General features: G+C 43.1%; 1 protein-coding gene across 1 annotated transcript in view; it reads right to left on the bottom strand.

Moving 5' to 3' along the window:
• Nucleotides 1–25820, bottom strand: part of col25a1 (collagen type XXV alpha 1 chain) — a 145849-nt gene that overhangs the window by 49886 nt on the left and 70143 nt on the right. Inside the window, exon 3 of the mRNA XM_084343787.1 lies at nucleotides 16260–16318. Coding sequence (XP_084199913.1) covers nucleotides 16260–16318 — 59 coding nt within the window. The remainder of the gene's footprint in view (nucleotides 1–16259; nucleotides 16319–25820) is intronic.

Consider the following 25820-nt stretch of genomic DNA (forward strand, 5'->3'; position numbering starts at 1 on the left):
AATGAGGTGTGCATCCGTACGCTGGAGCTTAATGAGTTTGTGCTTAAAAACACCACACTATGCCTGTATGCTGGGCTCTCTTTCTTCCTCTGAGGTTGTGCTTTCGGTAAATGCTGTTTTTTGAACAAAGTCGGTATTAGATCAGTGTCAGACGAGTGACTAACTGACCACCCGCTTAGCAAAAATGTTTCTGAGCCCCTGCAGGAACTGAGAAAGACTGCTGTGCCATTTATACTGATGCTAATCTGTATTGCGCAATCTATCTGTTAAACACATTTGTTGGATCAAAGTACTTTTTCCCCGTTCTGAGATGAAGTTACTATTTGAAAACAGATCTGAATCTTCCCAGACACTGTGCATCTCTTCTTACGTTCTCATTGATTTTGTAATCGCCAAAAAAATATCACACATGTCCTCAGGTAGAAAAAACAACACGCTGTTCAGCTGTCACCACTGCAACTACAGCAATTGCTCTTCAGTGGTTACTTTTCCAGGCTAATGCTGGTCAAACACGGTTCGTTTCCAAAGATATCAGACACACAGAGAAAGGAACACTGACACTAATCCATAGATTGATGACATTAGTATAAAACCCATGTTTGGAGGCTGTTGCTGTGAGTCCATGGACCAGTGACCCAGAATAGCAGGCTTGCAGACACAGACAGGCTTCCCCTGCACTGGCACACATAGCACAGTCTGAAACTGAAACGCTCCAGAGGTAGTCCAGCAGCTTTCCTCTGCCAATTTCTACCACACTGCTCTGGGGGAAGTGAGTTGTAACCTGCTTTGCGCCTATGGACATTATTCCTGATGCATAGTTAACTATCCGTAGCTTTTCGTTTATGTGTTCCCAACTGGATCCGCAGCACCAGGCCCAATTTGCCTCGGCCACGAGGTTGCGAACCTGCGCAGCGAGCTCGTGTAGCGCATCGTCCCATTCATTCCAATACGAGGCGAGTGTGTTCGCTTCAACAAGCCGAGACGAACGGCGATGGGAAATGCAGCTTTAATGCACACACACACATCTGAGGAGGGTCGGACCTGCTGCTTACTGGCCAGTCAAAGAGCCGCAACACACTTGTAAACACAAAATGTGCCATTATGAAAACAGCGTTTCCAATTGCAGCTCCCCATGGAGGCAATAACAGAGGCAACATACTGGAATCAAATGTGACTTTTACTTCTATAATGATGTAGAGGTTTTCCAGGGGGGCAGCTTGTTCTTTAAAATGGAAGGCAGCTTAAAGTAAATCAGTGCAGGCATTTTGTTGCGAAGGAAAATTGCCTTTGGACAATGCAAAAGCTATTGACAAGCTGTTACTGCAAACATTTGAATGGCTGCAATAAAGAAATCCACAAATACACCCTCTGCAGCTTTTTGCACAAGCCTGCTTAATGTATTAAATCTGGCAGTGACTGATACAAATAGTTGGCACACCAAATTACTGGGCTAAACGACTGGGCACCATGAGTTTGTGGAAAGAAATGAAAACCCTTTATATGATTTGGCATTTCAATAAATCCAGATTGTTTCACGATAAGTGCAGGAACCTAATGAAACTTGATCAAATCCATGTTGTGCTTCCCTAATAGGGCATGTCTATATTTTGTTTGTGAGGGAAGAAGCCTAATAAGGATCTTTAAAGACCTTTCTGATGTTTCAACCACATACCCAAACAAATACCCATTCCTCAAAACCAACAATTATTTCAAGCATTACCCATTGCTTTTAGCTAACTATCGTCAAGTGTTCATCCATTGTGTTTAGCTAATAATATAACAGACTAAATTTATAACCTGTATTTTAACCTATATATTACTTTAGCTAACTATTGTAACTGTTTATCCTTTACTTTGCTAATGATTCGCCATTTATGAGCCAACTACATCAACTGTTACTGTTTGTCACTTTTAGCTAACTATTCTGTTTATGTATTACTTGTAACTATCTATTTAAACATGCCCATTTCTTTAGCTAGCTGTATCGACCACCTACTTTTAGCTAACTATTGTAACTGTTAGCTAGTTAACCAGGCCTACTTTAACTGTTACTGTCAGCTAGCTCTACTTGTAGCTATCTATTTTAACGTACATTACTTTAGCTAGCTATTTCAACCATTTAGCCTGTTCAATACTTCTAGCGAATGGTACATTTATCAGCTAACTACTTCAACTGTCTATTACTTTTAGTAACTCTGTGTATTGACTCGACCTACTTTTAAATATCTGTTTTAACATATCAACGGCTTTAGCTAGCTATTAACTATTCTGTTTATCGATTACTGATATGTATTTTAACATAATCATGACTTTAGCTATCTATTTTAAAGTCTTTCTACACAACCCCTAAGGACCTGCAGACTTACCCACTTGGAGGGGTCACTGCCCATTGTCCCTAATCGTCTGAAAAATGCCCAGAAGACCTGCCCACTGTCCCTCTGATTGGCTTGGTTAGGGCTCAATGATTGGTAAGATGGTTAGGGTTGGAAAAAAAGGCCACAGCCAATTAGAGGCAGAGCAGGGGTGGTAGGTGTTTGCTGTATAGGGGTGGGAAATAAACGCAACCCTCTTGGGGTACAAATACCCCCGGTCGGTAACCCAGGTATAAAGTAATGCTCTCAGTCATTTAGCCTTCATATGACTAGTGATGTTTTTATTATAATCCTATAATGCCTGTTAAGTTTAAATCACAATAATAAGGTAGGCAGATGTCCATTTTACAAGTGGAGTACTGCTTCTGACACACCTAACCATATCTTGCCCACAAAGCTTGTTCATTTTTCGTTTTTGCATCTGGTCGTAAAAGCATGTGGAAATGATTTCGCTACACAGTCTGCACCTGCTCATTATACGGCCCATCATTTGCACATCACTTGGACAGGCAGCACCCACTGGAGCTTTTCCAGAAGGTTTAAGCCAGTACAGTGAGGGGTCCTTTATAGAGACTATTAAACAGCTCTCCTGCAAAGACTATTTCAAAGGAGCAAACTGTACTACAGTACAACTGCAGCAGGTGTCTATTTGTCAAGCAGCCTCCGCAGCTTTTTTTGGTTTTCAGTGTGCCCCAAGGAAGATTTCTAATCAGCACCTGTGTGTGCTTTTCACATCTTTTTACTGCTTCTGCTCTGGCTCTTTTTCAAAAGCAGCCCTCCAGCAGGTGCTCCACGGCTCATCAGGCTGCTTCTGTTTGATCAAAATCCACTCTCTTGAACACGATTAACCCTGTATAGTGCGCTCAACACCTTTATAATAAGAAGAAAATGGATTAATGAACGGCCACATGCATATCTGCTAACTTTGCATAATGTCCTTTTGAGGAAAAGTTAGATGTTTTTGGGAAATTTGGGCAGAGAGTTAGATGAAAAGGCTAACTTACAGACTTTAAAGTCTGGTTATGATGCTATTTTATTTCCACATGTCAATAATTGGAGTTAACAACATTAATAACATGTGAAAAGGCAAATTTCATGCAACATTTTCCTAAAGGGAGCTTAAAATGTGCCCCCTATTCCTAGTCTTCATGCTAAGCTAAGCTAAATGGCTGTTGGCAGGATCTTCATGGTCAAGTTTTGATCCAAGCAAGCCAGTAAGCTTCTTTAAAAAACAGATTTCAATAGGAACCAAGAAGATGTTGTGCCTAACATAAGTAGGAGCAGCAACAATTATTACCCAGAAAACTGCCTTAATGATAAGCCCTTGTCAGTGACTTCATAAATAATAAACATGTCCTTCATAAATGTGGTGATGAACCGAGTGCAACTGCCCCAAAGCAGAATCACTACATCGCTGATTGAAAATGACACATTTCACGTTGATGGTAAGCCTCACATCTTCTGCTGCTTAGCGCTGGGCAAACTTTATGTCAAGCTTCCATCATGAGATGATTTGTAACAGAACATCCTGTGTGCATGATACTGTCGAGTTTATGGTGGACCACTGGATCAGGATTAAGCTTTTCGCTATCCAGATACATGTGTAGCTTCTCATACTAGGCCAAACCATGACCACTGTCTCCTGCAATGGCCTGAATGAGCTGTTGGTATGAAGAAAAAAAAGCAAAAAAAAGCAAAAACCCCTGCCACCTTTAAAACAGAGTGGGGGAGAAATATGGAGAGGTCTGCAGGGAAATATAAAATGGCAAAAGGGAGCTGGGGCCAAACCCACAAGCAACATGAACATTGCCATTCAAATCTGACAATGTAAGTTCCTTCACTTCATATTACATGGAAAGAGTCAATGCTGTTGAATAAAATGATCCTGGCACAGCGGCACGCTTCATATGTGGCGCCTGCAGTGCTGATCACAAAGACGTGAAAATATCGCACGACTAGATTTTCACATCTTCTGCGTTGGTCTGTCTTCGATTAAACGGAAGAAGTATCAGAACATATATTTTATTTAATCCTGATTGTGCTCGTGTAGGTCCCTAAACTCTCCAACACATTTAGTCGTCCCAACTGTAAAGTAGATGATAAAGTTTCTCCGGTTTCATATTTCATGCATATAAATTATTGATGTGCTTCTCAGACGCCTCTGCGGCTTTCAGCAGATCAATTATGAAAAACAGTTTTAAGAACTCTTAGAAGGGTGCTTAAATATCTATTTAGAGTGCTTATATATTAGTCTCCTTTCAGATCGCACAGTTTAAATGAGGTAGTACAGTACGTGACTGTTTTTGTTAATGGGATTCGGCAAGGTGGTATAATTACCTGCTTCTCATGGCAGATACCAATAAAATAACAGATCATTTCACATTTTTGTATTTTAAAGGAGACCTATTGCATTTAAATTTCCCCCCTTCAGTGTTTTATAAAGATTATTGTCCATGTGAAAGATCTTGAAAGTTAAAAAGGTCAAAGCTCCTTTCTCCCACAGAAATCACTGCTCCTGAAACGCCTCTTTAGTAGTCCCGCCTTTAATTACGTGACTTTGTGACATCACACTACGTCACCATGTCACACATTTGTATAATTTATGCGTATCGTGGCTGCTTTGGCATGCAAGATTTGATTTAGCACAGCTGCTCTGTCGTTGTTAGTGTTGCTACCTCAGGCATGTGTGAGCTGACCAATCAGAGGAGATTGAGGCCTTAAAGAGACAGGAGCTAAAACAGAGGGTGAACACGGAGCTGCAGCACCGGACAGTACGAGAAAACTGATGTGTTTTTTGAACAACAAGCATGTAAACATTTTCTAGTAGTCCGATCTTGTGCAAATCTTCTAGGTGTTTCTCACACTGCAGTGCTGGTCTTCAGCTGTGCTTATGTCGAGCTATCAGGTAGCAAAAATAAAGATGCAATTATGTGATCACACATCTGTTTGAAGCTACTGAAATATAAAAAATATGTGCTTTCGTTGCTGTTCACAGGATAAGGCCCTGCTTTAAGTGGCCTGTCAGCAACGAAGGAGGTTCACACCAACTCACAACTTTAGACTTCTGTCAGCCTAATTTCACATCATCTCACAAGTCCAGAAGTCCAGACACTGGATATCCATTGTCCACATCCCTACTCTCCTATAATTTACTCAAAACATGATGGATGAAAGCTTGACGGTGCTCGCCTGTCTGTGCAACATGAGGTGAGGGGCTGGCTCGTGTCCACAGCTTCAGCTCTTGTTGACATGAGCAAAGTATTTCTCGTGGGTTTGGCTGCGAGCTGCTGGTACGATCTTGCGAAACAATCCAGCTAATCCAGCAAGATGCAAAAAAGTCAGGAAGAGGAGATGTGCATCGTAACCTCTGTCTGGACTCGGCTGTATTCGTTTTCATCACAGTGACCTGTTAAAAATATCGAGGTCCAGGAAATCAATCCATCAAATGAAGCCCGTTGTAGAAGCTGGGCCAACAGGGTTGGCAGCAGTCGCTGTAGCCAGAACTGCCGGCCACATGGATCCAATCAGCTCACCCTGGAGCACTGGCATCTCTGAGAGCGCAGGCCAACAACTACCGCTTTTACAACCTCCTCTTTACGGGCACACGGTTTTCTCACACAGCTACACAATATTAATAAACATGTGTGTACACAGGAAGTTAAGCAAAGCAATCCTCCGGGCACCGAGTGTTGACAGGGAATGAGTAAGTAGAAGAGCGGGGGGCAGGTGAGGAGTGCTGCTCACCACAAAAGTGGGATGAGGGCCAAAGTAAAGGCTTTGAAAGGACCAAACCCAGACTAACACACTTCACACAGCAGAGTTATGCATCGTGTTTGCCATACATCGAAACTAAAAGAAATTCTCGACATCACAACAGCCCGTACTGAGTTTAACCTGGCCGACTTAAAGGAATAATTCACACATTTGGCAAAAACATGCTCATTCCGTTTCCTCTGCAGCAGCCAGCTAGCTTAGCTTAGCCTCGCAGTAAGGGGAAACAGCTAGCCTGGCTCTGTCCAAAGGTTAGCAAAGCTGCATACCTGCACATTTAAAGCACACTAATTAACACATAAAGCGCATAATAGCAATGAGGTGTTTGTAGGTGTGAGTCTTTTTGCTCTATGGGAGAAAAATAACGCTGCATTCATTCTCTCGCAAAGTTTCCCAGAAACTACCGACTCAGCAAAGGCAAAACGCCCCATCTGGGTGCACAAATATAATCAATCGCTCCGACGCCGGAGTGGAAATATTGGCCACATTTAGCCATTTGCAGCTGAAAGCATGTGGACACCATTGCAAGTGAAATCTTCTCAATTTCCAATGTGCACAAACCTGGAACAGCCTTAAAGACATCAAAACATATATCTATACGTACACCTCCATCTGTTAGTTCTGCATGGGAACGCTCAATCATATTACCGTGGGCCCCGGGGGCACTTTCTTTTTCGAGGCGGGAAACTAATGGAGGACAAGGATGTGAGTAATCAGAGCAGAATGGGCAGGAACGGACGACCACAAGTGGCTGGTGCTCGTCGGGGGAATCTGGACGCAGAGGTTAGGCAGGGATAGGAAAACCACACTGGAAAACTGACTTGGGAATGGCATCTGGTTCCCATATCCACAGTGTATCACAATTAGCCGGCATAAAATGACTTTAATGTGCGTGCACGTGTTTGTGAGTGTGTGTGTGTGTGTCTGTCGGCATGCGTTGGATGTTCTTGTGGGAGCAGGGGACGCCGCGGACGGGGGAAACTGAAAGCGATAGTGCGACTGGTGAGAAGCGAGAGACGGTGCGTGCGCGGTATCGAGACGCAAATCAAACACGGGGAAGATTCACAATCTCAGTCGGTGGGACGGTCTCGTCATTCCTGAGGAGGGGAAACATTTTAAACAGCTTCGACCAAATTGCAGGCACGAAAAGCCAAACGTCTGGGCCAACATTTTTTCCCTGCGCAATACGTAAGCAAATTTCTGACCCGCAGAATTCTTGTTGTGGATATGAAATGTTGAATAAGGGACAATGTTCCAGTTGGAAAAGTATTTCTTTCACTTCTTCTGCTGATTCAATTAGAACCACAATGTGGCAGGTCTACATTTCTCATCATTTGATGTCATGAGCAGGAGGAAAATTCCTTTCAATCAAAAAGCTTTTTCGCGCTTTTTTCATTACTGTGCTTATTCTCGGTAAGGTAGCGACAGTCGGCTCGCCATCGACTGCTTCAGATCACTGCGAGTGGACCTCAGTTTGGCTTCCTCTCGTCAAGCCCTGACAGACGAGCTCTGCTGATGGGCACAGCGTGAGCGCCGACATCTAAAAGGTCAAACTCTTAATGTTGTCACATCCAGCGACAGTCGGCCTCCTCAGCCGCGCCGCCCCTCGTGAGCCCAAATAAACGCTGTCATGTCAGATAGATCCAGTTGCAGCTCTCGGTGGGCCTCCTCACTGCCAAATCCTCTGTGCGTCTGATGTGAAACACAGACAGAGGGCACAGCTCGCACTTGGACTCTGATGTGTTAATGGGCTTTCTCTTCTGCCTCTAACTCGCTGCGCGCAACAGAAGCAAAAGCTGTAAATTAACATCCGAGCGGGCGAGACTCCCCTTCATCTCCAACCGGAGTCTCGCTTTAGATAACCCTGGCACCTTCTCCACTTCTGTAGGGCAGAAGTGATCAAAGTCCAGCTCGAATATGTTTTATTAACAGGTGTGGAGCTGCGGCGCATAACAGATGAAGGATGAAGGGTTGAGGGCGCCCGGGCTCCTCTGCTTCACCCCAGCGTTGCCTCTAATCCCTGGAACGCGGCTGCATAATTCATACGTTGTGACAGATCATCCTCAACCTGCGTCGCCGGAATCTCAGCTGATGAAGCAGGGAGGTGGAAACGACTTGTCAAATACAGATACAGACGCAAGCCGGCTTTATTTACCTCTGTGCTAACACGGCTGAACTCCTGCGAGGGCTCATGCGCTGTACTATAACCCTCCTGGCTTGAGACTCCAGTGTGGTGCGGCAGAGGCATGCTTAGCGGGGCTGAAGTGGGTTTGATATTTCCAACATCGTATCATTTTCAAATATTTCCCCCCCTTCCTTCTGACCAGATTTCAAAGCGAGCTAGTTTCTTTCTCTGTCTGTATAATTTTTATTTAGTATGGCATACAGTCTGGCTAAAAAAGTTCAGTCGGCGGGTGGTGTTAGTGGGTACTCGAGTGCAGCCTCAGGGATGGTGTTTTATGCTTGATTGCTGCTAAATGGTGTGCACACACAGTGGCGGGTGCTTGGGGTTGACGTTTTGACACGGGCCGCCCTTTGAGAGCCGCAGAGAGACGAGGAAAGAAGATACAAAGTGGAAAGCAAAGACATGATCGTTTCTGCCTCAGCTGTCATTTCACGGACTTTAGTAACCTTTATGTTCAGCACAAAATGTTTCTCTGGTTTCAGGGTCAGGAAGAGGCAAAGGAGTCTTCTTGTAATGCTCTAAGAGTTCAAAATCACCTCGACCCGTATGCGTTGCATGTCTCTCTTTATATTTTTCCAATCTATTTGGAGGACAGAGATGTATGAAAGAAAAAACATTCTGGTGATACATTTTCTAGGTCAGATCTCAGTGTCTTTCTCTATTGGGTTTGTTACTTAAGAACAGGTGAAAAGAGTCAGCCTGAAATAAAATGTCTGCTCCACCTCTGGATAGCGCTACTGTGTTGGAAAGCCACGTCAGCGGAGTACGGAGCAACTGATGCCTACGTCGCTAGCGTAGCAACTCGTGCAGCTACGTCAGTGATGTCCGGACTCAAAAATCTGATCCGATCAATCGCAAATAATAGTGTCAAAACAAATTGGATTAGCCTGCTGTCTCATCGTATTCTTAGCGGCACCCTCTTGTGGTTGAAACAAGTATTACAACAACAAACACTGATAAAAATGAACCTGACAAAAATAACGTTTTCTTAAAATAACTTTGACTTTGAAAAATGTAGGAACTTAAACATTATCCTGACCAAACTTTTTTTTTTTTCCAGCTATTCTGAAGTGATAAATTCTTCAGATCAAACTTAGAAAATGGATCACCAGAACTTTTTCCTCACTCGCCTCTCAGGGCTTCCGTAGAGAAGAGATATCCAACTAAACATCACTTTACAGTTGACCCCTGATCAAATACGAAACTGACACGAAAGCCCGAGCGGTGGAAAAAGAAAGGAAAGGAAAACAAAGCGAATCACTTTTCCATGTCTGAACGCCTATCAGGAGCCGCCAACGCGGATCTTTCCTGATGAGCTCTGATCGAGGTGGACATATTCTTCGTCCGTCTCAGCAACCGCAGGTCCCTGTCCGTTCATCAGCGGCTGAGTAACGATTGAGTCACAGGCATCTGTGATGGCTTCAGCAGTGGTCGGTTTGTTTGGCTCGGAGGGCTGTGTACAATTTACACAGTGTTCTCAGAGTTATGGAGGGAGCTGTTGAATATTCAGAGCGACATGTCCCCTGCCGTCCCCGGGTGGGCATACCGAGCGAGAAACCACATGAGATCACTTACTACTGTCTCTTTTTTAAAAATCTGGTGCAGGATTTTTTATTTTTTCACTTTGGAACAGATTTGGTGACCATTGGGTGAGTCATTGTCAGATCATTGCATTTTTTGAAGACTTGTCTGTTTTTAGAAATGCAGTCATTCAGACGTCAGTTTTTTGGGGTCTGTACTGTAAATTATAGCCTTTCTTTATTTGCTGCAGCACGGGTTCTGATTGAATTTAGTTGCTTTGCCTACAGTAAAACATTTACAGCACCTTCTGCTACCTTAATGACTTCATCAGAGGGTGATTTGCTGGCCACAACTGGAGCATTGTCAGGTACCGCCTGTGTGTGGACTGGATTTACTATGTCACACCCAAAGGAACATTCCCCGAAGTACAGTCGTCCCATACATGTGCTCGCAACTCCTACATTTCAGGGACAACACTTCTCGGGCTTCAGTCGGCTCCTGAGACATCTCGCAGTATGATTTTATTTGTCATATGTAAGGCCTGGCGGGAGAGGCCGAGAAGTGAGACCACCTGCACTCACTTACGTCCCAGAACCCCAGGAGCAAGTGTCTGAGAAGGCGTTGAGGATTAACTTACAACTTTTTACGGCTCAGTCGGCACACGCTATTATACCTATTCAATCACACTTGCCTCTGGACTATAAATAATTTTAACAGAGCACACAAATACAGCGCCCGCTTGACCCGGTTATACAGCGAACTGTCACACACCCCCGGTGCTTATATATGTATGGGTTTGTCTTCATCTTTGGGGAAAAAACTCTGAAGTTTTCCATCTGTTCGGGGGAGTGAATCTGTGATCACCCAGCAGTGTAATGAGGTGAGATAATCTGTTCGGGTACAGGGAGCTGGCAGGGATGGAGGTTGGTAGCAAGGCTATTACAAACCAGACTGCCCAAATGACAGGGAAAGGGGTCCCTATTAGGGGAACGCAGGGATGGAGAGATTATTTTAATAATAGAGTCGTGCCGTGAGGTACAACTGAGACTTCTGGTAGCAAATTTGTCATAATCAGATGTCTTTTACATCAAGTTTAATATACACACATATTCACTGTTCAATCTGTTGCATCACACTTAAAGGAAAAGCAACATTTTGTGGCTGTGTCCAGCAGGTTCATGAGAAGAGTCTATATGATCTGATATAACAGAAGTTAATAAGTTAATGACTGGTTCTCCTGTTATGTGTGTATGCAGAGCTATTCAGAAAGGCAGCTAGGCTAGCTGACAGGCTAACCTCGCAAGTTAAAAACACCTATGAGATTATCGAAATGATCAAAAATGCTAACAACACTATTTACAATATGTATATATACAAAGTGAAAAGTAAAGTATTTTGGATTAATAACAGGCTAACTTGTTTTTATGTCTCTGCTTTCCTACAATATGTCACCCGTTCACTTGCTAGCTTGCTAAATTGTTAGCCTCAGTGGCTTCAAGACGACTTTGCCCAGTAGCGCTGCCCTCAAAACTTAACCACTCGAAGTGTATCGTGTACACGACGCCCCACGTTGTGACCACAAGCTTGTTAGTTCCACTATAAGGGTAGAACATATAACAAACAGCCTCTTAGCTTAGCTTAGCTTAGCTTAGCTTAGCATGAAGACTGAAAATGGCTGGCTTTTCCGCAATGAAATGCACCTACCAACGCCTCTAAAGCTCACTAATTACCTTTGGACAAAGCCAAGCCAGCTGTTTTCCCATGCTTCCGAGTGTTTATGCTAAGCTAAGCTAACCAGCTACTGGCTGTACCTTAATATGTAGCTTTATGCTAGCTGTTTCTTGAAGCCAAACAGCAAATTTTGAGCTGAACTGCATCGTGCAGTCACGTTTTACTGTTTAACTGAGGTTTTACCTTCACATGGCTATCACAGTTGGAGAAGATGTGAAGCAGGCATACTTACAGGAGGTCCTGAAAGAGAAAGGAAAAGGGAAAAAAAAACTTGGTTAGTGTGTTTTCAATCAGCGATCAAACAGACTCAGATCATCAATGTTCCACTGAAACCACACATCCAAATAACTAAGACGGGAAATGGGACTCTCGATGCGTATTATTTCTTTAGGAGGGAAAATGTCATGAGGATGCTTCTCTTCCATGATGTTAGGCAGAAATCCTCCGTCGATATAACTAACTATCTATTTTCCATGCAGCTGAGCGAACAATGACCGCCAGGCCCAGTGATCATATTCTACATTTGTAAGTGGCTCTAATTTCACTGCTACAAGGGGTTGCGCGCTTGTTAAAACTTCCCCCCACACTTTTGTGAGGTGACACATGTCTTTTCGCCAATTACCGCTGCTCACGGGCCCGTGTGCCAATGCATTTCAGGGCTCCACAGAACCCTGCAAATCATTTCAGGTCTTTATGTTCTTATTAAAAAGGTACCCAGCTGCTTTAATCCTGAAAAAGAAAAAAGAAAAAAAAAAAAGACGGATCACTGTTTCTTTACAAGTCCTATGTCCTTGAACTGTTCTTCTTCATGACCGGAGGAAAGTGCAAATCGCTCCAGCAGCTGGGGCATTTAAGGAGCCGTGTGTTTTAGGCTCGCTGGGCTGCACTTCTGTAGCGTTGTTTTATGGATCGTTGAGTTACAGTAGACCACTTAGCTTTTAATAAACCTGCTCGGCTGTGTGCTTTCTGACATGTCCCACTGTGTCAAACGGCTCGGCGCAAAGTTTAAGCAATTATGGAAAATCAAAGACATTCTGTGATAAAAAAATGAAAAAAAACGTGCAATACGCTGCAAAGCACATAATAGCCACCTCAAAGGTACAAGCCTTCAAATTCCTAAAACTTTACGGCCTCGGTTAGACCAGAAACATTATTTCCTGGAATATAATCTATGTAATATTAAATAGTCGGTGACATAATGTTAGATTATCCGACCTCAAAGCTCCAACCTTATTCAGCCACTCAGGCTGAGTTTCACTTTCTGTTCTCACGCTGGCACCTCCAGTCATTTCCTCACCGTCCTGCTTTTGCTAACCAGAGATTGTAAAGGCTACCAAATCCACCGTGTGAATGCTCACGACATGATGGAGGCTATCATCCTGCTCTGAAATAACGGCAGCTGCAGAGAAGCTGCAGTGCGACTTACAAAACTCACAGGAAGAGTCAGGCATTCAGCTGCTCTTCTTCATACCGACGCACCGCTGAAAGCTTAAATTGCTCATCCGGCACAGTGCGAGCATCAATTCCTCCTTTTGTAAACGCAGGTTCCTGAGTTTTCACGCAAGGAAAATATGGGAGGAAACTTCTTACACTTTCCAGCGTTGACCACCTGCTAGAGCAGTTTGAGAGTGTGGCTTTTCACTGCTACAAAACGCGTCTTCATCCTAAACTGTCATGCCGCACTTTTCCCTTCCATATGTTACCGGTAAACAAACAAGCCATCCTAATGAAGCGTTCCATTCATTTTTAATGCATAGGTAAATATCACTGTGTCTCTTTCCTGTTTGTTCTCTCTGTCAGTCGCAGCCAAGTCTGGGCAGAAAGCTTCTCCTCTGCCTCCGTAGACGAGTGAACTTGCAAAACACCTCACCGTGAATTTGTGGAAAACTCGCTGCGGCTTAGTTACTTTTGGTTAAAGCGAATCATGAATTAAATATGCTTCCCTTCAACATCCGCCAGTGTTGAGAACTTAAAAGAGGGAAATTGGATTTGCAGAAGGCTTACAGTGCAGAATGCGAGCCCGCCTGTGCCCGTCAAGGACTGCATTCTTCAGTCGTATAAATAATGTCTCCGAAAACTTTGCCTTCAGTTTTTTTCTCCCGCGGAGAAGGGTACACAGAGTTTGACACCGGACTCCCAATAATGCAGCGCTGGTGCCGTCGTATTTATTTGTTTTGAACGCCTCTGTGAGTTTCACAAAGAATATTGTGTACACTTGCTGACGCTTGACGACGTATCCAAAGAGTAAATGTAGCAGAAATAACTGAGCTGTGATTGCTTGCTAATAAGCAGAATCGCTTTAGAGCATTTAAAAGAGAGGGCCCGCATCTTAAATGACCTTCTCTGAGCGAGGACTTCTGAATGATTGCTTTTGTGAAGCCTTTTGTGGAAGCAACACACGGATAAAAGCTGGTTCATGACGTCAATAAAACAGTCTCTGAGGTGAGGCCCTGTCGCAGGTAGACAAGCTCCAGCCAAATGTGCCTGATTTAACATACTTCAGCCTATTTATTCCAGTAATTTGGGCTATTATAAAGAATGGAGGGGCCTGTCATCCCAATTGTTCCCTATTGTCTGCCCTTAGCAGAGCGCTGTGCCCCTCCAGTGCAGACACCGTGAGCGGATATGATTGCTCGCTTGTTTCCAATTGATTTGTCAAGAGGAAGCCGTCCACATTTGCTCTGGCTGAGCAGAAAGAAAAGAGGAAAAAAAGAAAAGAAATAAAAGGTCTTTTCACAATAGTGCCATTTGAAACACGCTGGCACGGTGGATGTTTATTGGAAAGTTAAGCACTGCATAAACAAAGGCTGGCGGTATTTCAGATCCGCAGCAAAGCAGAACATTGAACTGTTGTCCGTCGTTTGATTTTTCTGTCGTTTTTTGTTTTGTTTTTTTTCTCATCTTCCTTTCACGTCATAGTTTGGTGTTACATAAATGAGAAAAGGCAGAGAGCCACGACAGACTGATCCATGCGTCAGATTGCAGAACACGGCCACAACAAGGACTCTGAGTGAATTTGGCAAAAAAGTGAAGAGAGTTGAAGTTGTTTGATACTCAAATACAAAAACCCGATCGAATAAAGCCAGAATAAATGTCGGCCAAGTACGTTTCCGCAAAACCACAGATGTGTTGAAATGTTTCTTTATGTTGCTACTTGACATTTCTTTAGGTTCAATGTTCCCTTTCTCTCTTGTCACAACACTGTGCTGATGCTCTGATCATGTTTAGGCACAACAAAAACACTTGGTTTGGCTCAATAAACTTGTTTTGGTCGCAAGAAAAAACAGCTGGAGATGGTCCGGCTTTCCATTTATAGACATTTTTGGTCACCACAAACACGGCTAGAGACAGTCCCATGTCCCATTGAGAAAAAAACAAACGGTTTTGGTCAGCACAAAAACAGCTGGAGATGATCTGACTTCCAATAAAAAAAGCTAGTTTTGGTCACCTCAAACACGGCGACAGATGATCTGACTTCCTGTGGAAAATAGCCAGCTTTGGTCATCAAAAAAACAGCTGGAAATGTGCCCTCGGTACCTTTTCCCTCCACCTCCAGATGTGAAAGTCAGCCAATAAGCATAAAATGTGATCGTGACACGCCACGTTTGGTACGAATGTCAAACTCGGACATATCTGTGGTTTGCAGAAACGGTAACGGCTAACATATTCTGGTGACTGGGCTGAAATACAACCCTGATTCCTAAAAAGCTGTGTAAAACGTAAAAAAATGATGGATCACATCCTGTTTTATTTATACAAAGCGTTCCATCTTTTTGGGACAGATGTCAGCTGATCGGCTTTGATTCCTGTGACTTTAAGAAGAAGTGGCTGAGATCTGGTGGCGTTTTTTCCTCCCCTCACAGACGCAGTTTGTTTCTCAGGCCGTGAAACCAAACCGCTCCCTTGTTACTCTACCTCGTTTCAAATTGGGACCTCGCTTCGCCCTGTCTCTCTAATTTTTTTTTTTTACAAGGGCAGTACTTTGCTTCCAAAGCGTGGGCCTCGCTCTGCTGCACTGCGCTCCTCGGCGCAGGAGCGACGGCACGCTCCGGAGCCTATTATCGCTTTCGCTATCAGGCGAGGCGAGTGCGGACTCGGCTCCCTGCCAAGTACATGCTCTAGCTGTGGATTCAATTTGTGGCAACACCCTGCGAGAGTGTCGCTGCACGACACGTCCCTCTCCTAGGTGCCCGAGGCCTCGCCTTGGCCCGACTTTGTCGAGTCAGCTCGGGATAAAGTGTGTGGGAGGAGGGAGGGGAGATCCTTAAAGCGTCAGGACAACTTGTTGCTGCATTTTTGGAGGATAAGCAAGCTGTTATATATACACTGAATCTGACTACATCATGTCTGGGATCAGCTAAAGAGGGTTACAGTGTCTCAGAATTCAGATGTTGGGGCCCCTGCAAGTTCGTGCATCACTCCTGCTTTCCAAAGCTGCACTGTCCCCCAGTTTTACTGTGAAAATCTAGTGTTTCTATAGCGACTGAAGCTGAAACAATCCGAGTGAACACCGAAAACCACCAGGCCACAAATTACACATCTATAACCTATTTTGGCCTCCCAAGATATACAGTGTACTTTTACATGATTGTAAGTGCAGTATGATTTGCTGATGTCCTGCTGAATTATTCCTCGAACGTTCCCGGATTGAAACTTCAGTGATTTTGTGACACACACACACCAAAGCACGTACCAGGTTCTCCATTGCGGCCTCTTCTTCCTCTCTTTCCCGGAGGTCCTGCAAAGAAAAAAGAAGAATTTAATACATTTTAAGTCAGTAATTTGATTGTCTCTTTGTTTGTGTAAGTTTCATATTCTTCAAGTGAAGCCACCCTGCAGCGGGGTGAAGAAGAGCCACGGAAAAGTATTGCCTTTGGACGACAAACACCTGAAAAGCTCCGGGTTTATTAAGGATTTAGGCTCTGTTTATGCATAAGCCGAGGTGGAAAAAGGAAACGCACACCGTCTCGCCGCAAAAACGCTCCTCATGCTGACATCCCTGTTTTCTTTTCCCTCTTTTTCTCATTTTCCTTTCAGCACGGATGCCCTGGCTTGTAATTTGTTTACCGAGACAGTGTTTTCCTGTTTGCCATTTCCCTGTCAACACTATCAATCTGCGAAAGCTCAGCTGGAGGAGTAAAACAATTACACGCTTTGTCAGGCTTTACATGTCGAAGACCTGACAGGGTCGTATTGTATGAAGGTAGTTCTCAGTTTGGAAATTGGGAGCATCTTCCCCAAAACGACCTCTTCCCTGCAGCTATACAGTACATGTAGTCTTTCCCCGGCAGCTGGAAACACAGTTTCAGGCATTTTGTGTACTCTCTGGCAAAAAAACCACGTCACAATCTAGTCAAAGGGGGAGGAACAGTCTTCCTCTGTTTGGTTTTGCATCACAGAAAATATCCAGATCTCATTTCAAGCAGCAACAATGCTGTGAAGACTTATTATGCAAATCTTTTTGAAAACTCTTTTGACCCCGCAGACCGCCGGAGAAGAGAGTTTTTGTCGTTCATGTTAGTCGAGATAATTACAGTCATGTAATGGGCTTGGTGAAAGTTTTTGAACACAGCGCACAGCTTGACATTAATTGCCTGGGTGTCAAAAGTTGCTTCAAGTGATCACTCTGCGACACTGGCTTCTTTTCAGCGGCTAAAAAACAGGACCGGATGTTACAAAACAACCGTGTAATTGCTAAATAACGAAAACCTGATCCGACCTCCAACCAGCAGCCGCTACAAATAAGTCTTTTTATGTTTCAGCATGTCGTCCTTCATGATCGACCTTCCTTCAGTCTCCCTACACTCTGTGAACGCATCCCTCCATAAGGACGAGGAATAAAAGGAACAACGCATAAACAGTGTCTTTTTATGTAGCGTATGACTGATTTAGGACACTCCAGATGTGTTGCTGGGGCGCAAAATGAAGGATTACGTTGCACAACTCTTTGTATGATGCTTAGTCCCTAATTTGATCCCACTGTTTGGCTCCACTTCAGCCTCCAACTCTGCTCCTTTTGGACGTTTTCCAGGATAATGTCAGGCGCTGCCAGTGAAGGGCCCAGGCACGGTTTAAAGTATGTAACCACAGGTGGAGATTGACTCTCACTTTACTACGGCTCACATCAACCCCGGTTTCTCCATACGTTTGTTTTTTGAGCTTTTAAAAGAAACAGAAGGGAGTTTACTGCACTTGGCAGCCACTTCATTATTACTCACTTTGAAATGACACATGACACCTCGGAGAGGAATATCCGAGTGATTTTGGTGGTATATTTTTGACAGCTGCTGAGAAAACACTCCCCACATGGGAGTTGGTGATCCAGACAAATAGCCTCCATTATTTTCAGATATCTTCAAGATTCACAATATTCATCTGGATTTTTTTTTTTCTGATTATAGTATGTAAGGAGAGATTCACGTACTGTACGAGTAGCGTGAAAAAAGAAATGCTATGACATTTAAAGTAAACAAGTAAAGTGAAAGTCAGAACGGGTTTCCACATGTTTTAAATCAATTAAGACAATAAAGGGAACAAGTATTTTAAAGCCGCTGGTCATAAATGAAATGACGAGAAATCTTGAGCTGGAAAACATCACTCTTATTTTCTCAGTGCGGTCATGGAACAGCGACTTCAGAAAAAAATAAATGTGGCAGGGAGTTTCATGATGAGGGTCAACGACGACGAACAATCTGTTGAAAACTCTGAAAAATCTGAGCGTGAAATAAATGAATCAAAGTGAACTCGATGTTCGTTCAGATGTTTGGTCAGACAGAGTTTTTGGTCAGACATAACAAAACCAACCCTGTGGTGTTGTGCTTTGTGTTTCTTCAGTGGGTTATTGGGTGGATTTTGGAGAGGGCGCAGCAGAAAGCAACTTTACAACGCGGGACCAGAGAGGGAAGGCATCGAAACAAGTGCTGTCTGTCTGTCTTGGTGGCAGTGTTGGAAGGTCTGTCGACCCGTCACTTAGGTCCAGATTCAGACACAAAATGCAGAATTAAAGACTTCTGACGAGGCGTTTCAGGAGCAGTGTTTTCTGTGGGAGAGAGGAGCTTCTGTTGGTGTGGACTTTTTTACCTTTCAAGAGCTTTTACATGCGCAAGAACATATATAACTATTTCTAATTTAAAAAATCAAATCAGTGCACTCACGTACTCGCCGATACCGATTTGAGTATTTTCAGCAAACAAAGACGCGGCCGCTGAAATTTAACTGTGTTAAAAAATTCAAATAAAATAATAACATCAGTGGTTACATGCAAAGTTATAAATTAAATTAAATCACACAAAGGTTGACACATTGATCAGATACGAGCCACACAACTTTTCAAATGCCGTCGCTGTATCTGTTTATACGATGGTAACAGATTGCGATCTGAATGGCACCAATAAGCTGTAAGAGCAGCATGAAAGCATCAGCACAAAGCTTTCAAGTCTCGCCCACTTATTTATTTTCTGTTTTTACAGATCTATTCAAACAATATGAGATTTTTACAATCCCACAGAATGACTTTGTCCAGCATACTGTTAGCTGTAGTCATTTGAATGCCATTTGGAAGAACAAAATGTAATTGGCAGTGTTGGGAAACATGCTGTTTTCAAGCCATGGCTGTATTGTTTTTGAATACTTTCGCTCATGTTGTTCATTACAACACTATTTCAGGGTTACGCATTGCTTGACATAATAAACTTTGTGTTTATACTTCATGCATTTGAGACAAAACTGGATTTTACCACGACCCATCATCCATAAAATATTGATTGGCCCAGAACAGTTAACAGAGCTGCACCTCTGCTTCTATTTCTCTTTTCCCTCCAAATCAATCAGTTTTAAGTGAACCAGCCCCGGACTGACTCATTTACAATACCAGCATTGTTTCAGAGCTTGATATACATAATCAGACCACTCAATGCTTTGCTCACAAAGTAGTGCAGCTATTCCTCAAGATGAAAGTTGTGCCAAAAATAGCAAACTGGGTACCAGCTCCAACCTCCACAGTAAATCAGGTTTGAAGAGACTTGGCTGTAGACTTCTGAGCAAACCCACTTGCACCTTTCTGGGTAAAGTGGATAAAGTCAGATGCTTTCTGCAAGTGAGATTTAATATCATATAGTTCGCATTGTCCCATGTTAAACTGTTATCAGTTGGAAAAGCCAAACTTGTCTCCTCTTTGTGAAAACTAAATTCAAATACTCAGAATAAGAAGGCCGCTATATGTACTTTTGTTTTTGTTATTTGTGTATATTAAGGGATACAGTACTGCAGTGTGTCTCAAGTCTCACATTGTTAATATAAAAAGGTTGCACTTTCTAATGGCCAGGCAACAAACACCTGCTTATTTAGATCAACTTCTTCGTGCAAGATTTCACGTTTGATTCGTTACACATTTTCCACGGCTAATTTCAAAACTGCTTCACCTCCCTCGTCATGCTAAATTGTAAACAACCAGGCTACTTCATGGATACCAAAAGCGCCAAATGCCGACCTGTTTATATACATGAGTCATAAAAATACGTCCATCATGGGTGTTTGAAGAGAAATGTCATAGCAGAACAATACTTCCAGTGCCAACATCTTCAGAGACTGATGGTTGTTTGGTTCGGTTATGGTGAATTTTACGCCAAGGGTGTAAGGTGCACCAAAGACCAAAAGTATCTTTGAAAGGTTTGGTTCTCAAAAGGCCTCACTGAACTATTTTCTTTTGTTTATTGCTTTATAATCAGACTTTGCTTTCAGTTGGCAGTTTGAAATGTACCCTGTTTGACAACGGTTTTCTCATTATTGTCAGGTTCCATCATGATGTAATGGTAATGTCTGTTTTCCTATCGTGCTGGCAAACAGCTGATTAACTTTGGAAACTCTTTTAAAAAATTCTTAAAGCAGCTACAAGTACTTAAAGCTTTTGTTGATTCTGGCGCCCCCTGTGGACATAAGATGTCTGAGCACCACAGCGGACCGGGGGTTGTACTTGGTCTCCGGTGGTGTTTGGGTGGATGGTGCGTGTCTGCCAGGACCCAAGCAGAGCATTGCATTATAACAAGATGATGAATGTTAATAACTTCACCTGTCAGAGATTTTAATGTTGTGGCTCATTGGTGCACTGGGCTTTTTCAAGGTGGCGCCCAACCGGGTTCAGAACTTGGAGCTTGGAGTGTGGTTGATGAAAATATTCAGAGTATTTCTCAAGAAAAATCAGATGATCAATGTCTTTAAGAGCGTTCCAAGGATTTAGGAAGATTTAGTCAAAACAGATTTTAATATAGTCCATTTAATCCCACAACATGGATGGATGAGTTTATTAAACCTGGCAACACTCGAGTATCCAGGTCAACGGAGCTAAAGCTGCACAAAAGCTGGCTTTCTACTGTACAATCATTTGTTACTTTACAAGTACATTTTTGTGGAAACGTCTGGCAAAGAGGACAACAATTTTGATCCAAGATCCTTATTACTATGCATGACAGTGAATAAATCAATACATATAATGCTAATTCATGGAACACTGGGTCCACTGTCCAAGGGAAAAAATGGAAATTGAACCACAATTTTACAATCAGTCTCATCCATGAATGTCACTGGTCTCTTCCTCTTCGAGGTATTGTTGTCAAAATATGAACTGCAAAACCAGCAGCTAACACAGAAAGCCTCGTCAGCACAATAACTATGGGATACGTGCACTTTTTCAACGGAAGTTTAGAAAATAAAGTAAAAATTTCCGATTTTATTCCCCTTGAGAAACGTATAACTGCGCTGTAAAACCTGACGACCAAGACTGAAGATTACTTTTAAATGCTGATGGTTCATAGGGAAGTTCAGTGGTTCACAACCATGTAGGGCTACCTCAACAACTGGTTATCCATTACCTTTACCTCACTATTTGAACTGTTTATCCATTACCATTACTTTAGGACCGAATCAGAAAAAGAAAGATATTGAGTGTGGTGTTCTGAGGTACCAGGCTCGCTTCGAAAAGCGTTTGTCCTTACTGATTAAGATAACTGTTGTATAACACTTGGTGTTCAGGTGTTTCACTGGACCAATTAACTGCAGATGTACACCCTGGGGATAAAAGTCCTCTTGGTTTGACAGCATTACAATGGATTTATTTTCCCCAATACACACTAAAAAGTTGTGTGCTCCTGACTTTCCTCATTAGTACACGAACAGTTAATTAAACTACTCTACGTCTGAGAGCTTTGTGGTGATAAAAGTTCAACTTTAAGTTAAACTGCATCCATGTGTCTCCGGTGAGAATGCCCAACTTTAGGAAGTCGAACACAGTCAACAGATAACAGCACAATGAGATGAAGATCTGGACTGTGTCTCCACCAGCTCCGAGCTCCTCTTGAGGTCATCAGTCATGGGTATTGTTGAGAGAAATAGGAAAGTCCCTTGAACTTGTGACCCAACAACCTGGCTCCGGCGAGGAAGTCCTTGTGGTACTCCGGCTGACCCTCTTAACTACTTTCACTAATCCCTTAACTTCCTCAAACCTTTTCAATTTTAAGAGAGATGAGAACACAGCAAGCGGAACAAAGAGCTTCTTTTCAAATAACAAGTTGTCAGGCCCACGGACGTCTCCAGGACCTTAAATGCTGGTACTTAAATTACCATATCGCTCTCCAAATGTTCGCAGCATGACCGATGGGTTCTGCTGCTCTAAAGTTAGTTCACTCGACCCTGTTAGGCTCTATGTGCTTATTTGCCATACGAAATGAACACAATCTATTTAAAAGCTGTCACAACTTTGGAGGAGGTCAACTGAAGGTTGTCTAAAGTCGCACAAAAGGACCCGTAACATAAACTTCACCTCCGGTAGGATTTACAATGCAAACATATCATATACTACTGTATGTCGTGCCGATGGAAGTTCAACTCCTGGAAATCAGAAGCAAGTCTCCACATTCCTGCAATCTGATACAGGGAGCAGACTACAGCATGGTTAGCATGTAATGTTAAGCCATTTCAAAGAGCAACCCTATTATCAACCTTGTTTAACGGCAGCGGTTCTTTAACAGCCTTTAAATAGGAGCCGTGCTGTTTGGATTATTTTTCTTGCAAGTTGTGGATTGCAAAACTGACTTGTGTAATAGCTGCGTAACCCGTTTAAAGAGTGCTAAGCTACTAGCCTATAGCGCTAAATCAAAACGTCTTTGAGTTGTAACGTACTCTGGAGGGTTTTTTTGGCAACGCAACATAAACACCAAAACCTGGGGCCTATTTTAACTTCCCCAAGACCCACATTTCAATCCCAACTTGACCGAGAAAAACAATGTTCGAAAGGATATTGCACATTATTCCTTGATTCTGTGGCATACGTCTTCATTATCCTTATTTCCAACTGCACTTTGCTCCAATGCCACCATTTCCTGAATAAATATGATGATTATAGCCATTTCCTAAATAATTCTTCGCAATTACATCTAATCTGTTGCCCAGAAAAGAGGCCATTGTGTCTGACTTTTACATTTACCCTTTGTACTCTTCTGGTGCACTTATTTTGTCACCACATAATATCTCAGCACACACACACACACACACACATACACTGCATCTACCCAGTTTAAATTTTTCATTTTTTGTGTGAATACAATGCTTTCTTAAAGAACATCTTTGTCTTTCCCTATAAAAAATGCATCGTTATATTAAGATCGACATGTGTTTACATTGCTACTCAAGAGAGTATGATTGGTTAGCTGGAAATTTACAGTTTGATTTATACAACAGCCGGTAAAGCAAGACATCTCGCTGATTAGGGGGCTGAATTAAATCTCACAAACAGTCATGAGGGGTAATGAACAGTGACGCCTGCTCCGCAAACTCTCATGAAACTCAGTTCTGCAGCTCTCAATTACAAGACATCGTGAAAACACGAAGTTCTGATATACTCGAGAGTCCGTGCCAGAGTTGTTATCATTATGTTAAAGCTGAAACTAATCCACAGTACCAAAAGTGCACTTGTAAATGTCAGATAGTCCCAAGACATCACCCAACAGGAATCTGAAAGTAATTACATGAAGCAGCATTCATTACGACGCAGAGGGCAGCGACTGATTAAAAAAAAGTTAATGATGCATACTTCTTCCTGCCGCATGTGCGCTCAGTAGTGGTCAGAGGACGTTATCGACTCGAGATGAATTCATTTCTCCGCCCATCCCTGATGGATATGGCAATTTCGTGCCTGTGTGTGTGCGTTGGTTGGGTCCTGACGCCGTGTTTGTCCAGATGCCAGTTATCAGTTCATTAAACCGCGAGTCAATCCATTACAGGATGTGAGGAATCTGACCGTCGCTGCAGGCTCCATTAACACTGCATCAGGCAGATTGAAACTGCTATTTAAAATGCACCTTTCTCTCCCCGCACCGCCACGGTAAGATAGACTTGCCCTGCGTTCCACTAATTGCTGACAAAGTAACTGTTTTTGCACCTGAGAGTCTCTGCATTGATTGAGTCGTCACAGTCCTGCAGCAGTTTTACACCTTACACCTAAACAAAGACTCGCTTATACACATACAGCACACTGTTTAAGGGACTTAAAATCATTACAGAACAAGCAGCTCTTCTCTGGTTCTTTGTCAAACACACACACACACACTCAATCGCAGAAGACAAATGACATGAATACGACTGTGGCTGGCAGGCATGCATGGATCATCTACGCTTTTGCTCCGGTTCAGTGTCAAGGCTGGAACGCTCCTGAGGAGGAAGCAGGGCCTTTGAGAGAGCCTTTTCATCACCTTCGGAGATCAATGTGTTTTCCTCTGGCAACAGGCTGAGTGCTGGGATACTTGAGACCCACCCTGTGCGCTACACACTGCAATTATCCTCCCCGCAGTACTGACTGCGGTTGTGATGGAAGCAGAACACACTCCCTGATGAGGGGAGGTCAGTAATAAGCCAATCGATTGGCTCAGTCCCATCACTTTATGCTGTGAGTTAAATTGGCACAGGCGGCCATCCTGATGGCTCTATCAGAAACCTTCGCTGCAGGCCGAGGACATTTCTTTTATAACAACCTGCGTTCGCATGAGAGGGAGTGTTTGGGTGACTTTATCATCTTATCTAGAACAATCCAACAATTTCATGTCTTGAAAATGAAAAAGGGAAACACTAGGATGAGCCCAGCTTGGCTTGGCCAGGCTTAAGTGTAATCCACAGTGGAAATTAATGGTTTCTTTTGAGTGTTAACCAAGTTAGATCTTGGCATAGTCTCCCCGTGTTCACAGTGGCTTAAGAACCCTCCAGATAAATGAAACATAATTTAATTGTCATGACAAACCGGCCACCCGAAGCCAAGAGTCTGGTCACCTTGCGTTGAACTATATCGTCTTCCACCTGTGCTCCAAGAGAAACGCTAGGTGTTGGAAGCATGTTGGCAGAGAGAGGAAGAGAAACATGAGCAACCAATAGCTGAAGGGCTTCACATAGGCGCGGTGTGTGGAATATGATTTGTGCAGGCAGAAGTATTACCAAGGCTGAGAGTTAATTAATCCACTCAGCATGTGCATGCAGAGGATAAGCAACCTCAGCCCAACCTAGCGCACATTGATTAGCTGCAGTCAGTGACTGATTTAAGCTTCTGACCTGAGTACTCTGGTAGACAAGGTTGTCAATCAATATCCCTAATTAGACCTTGAAATACTGAGATGTAGAGGCCAGCAAATAAACCTACATGCTCGAAAAATAATATTTATGAAACACTCTCAATTTAATGCCGTTTTCTCTGTTTGACCTACATAAGAAAATGAGACCATCAGCGAGAATATTGGCTATTTCTACACAGTAATTATATTTATTCTTAACGTCTGTCACCAGGTCAGATTCCAACTTACGAATAAGTCATAAATATTCAAACTAAAGGGGCAATATGTGAGAAATGTAGCTAAAAACATAAATCAAACAACATTACATTACGATGTCTATGTACTGAAGTTAGCATGCTAACCAGCTAGCCCCAGTCCATCCCCCTCCAAAGCTCCTGTGCTAGTGGTGTAAACACTAACACTCCCCTGGTCCCAAATTCCCAGTCTGAACTGCTAGCTGCACAGCTAGCTGAGCTAACTAGCTGAATGCAGCTACAGTTAGCAGCAGTTAGCGCTCACTCTGTTGATATGCTGCCCCCCCAGGTCTTACATATTGCACCTTTAACTGTGCGTGTGCATGCACGTGCACCCATCATGGTGCACTCTGACACTTACTAAATTTAGTAGTTACTACAAGATGACCGCATTTGATCT

Source organism: Pagrus pagrus (genome assembly GCF_965226575.1).
Source record: "Pagrus pagrus genome assembly, chromosome: 22".
NCBI lineage: Eukaryota > Metazoa > Chordata > Actinopteri > Spariformes > Sparidae > Pagrus > Pagrus pagrus.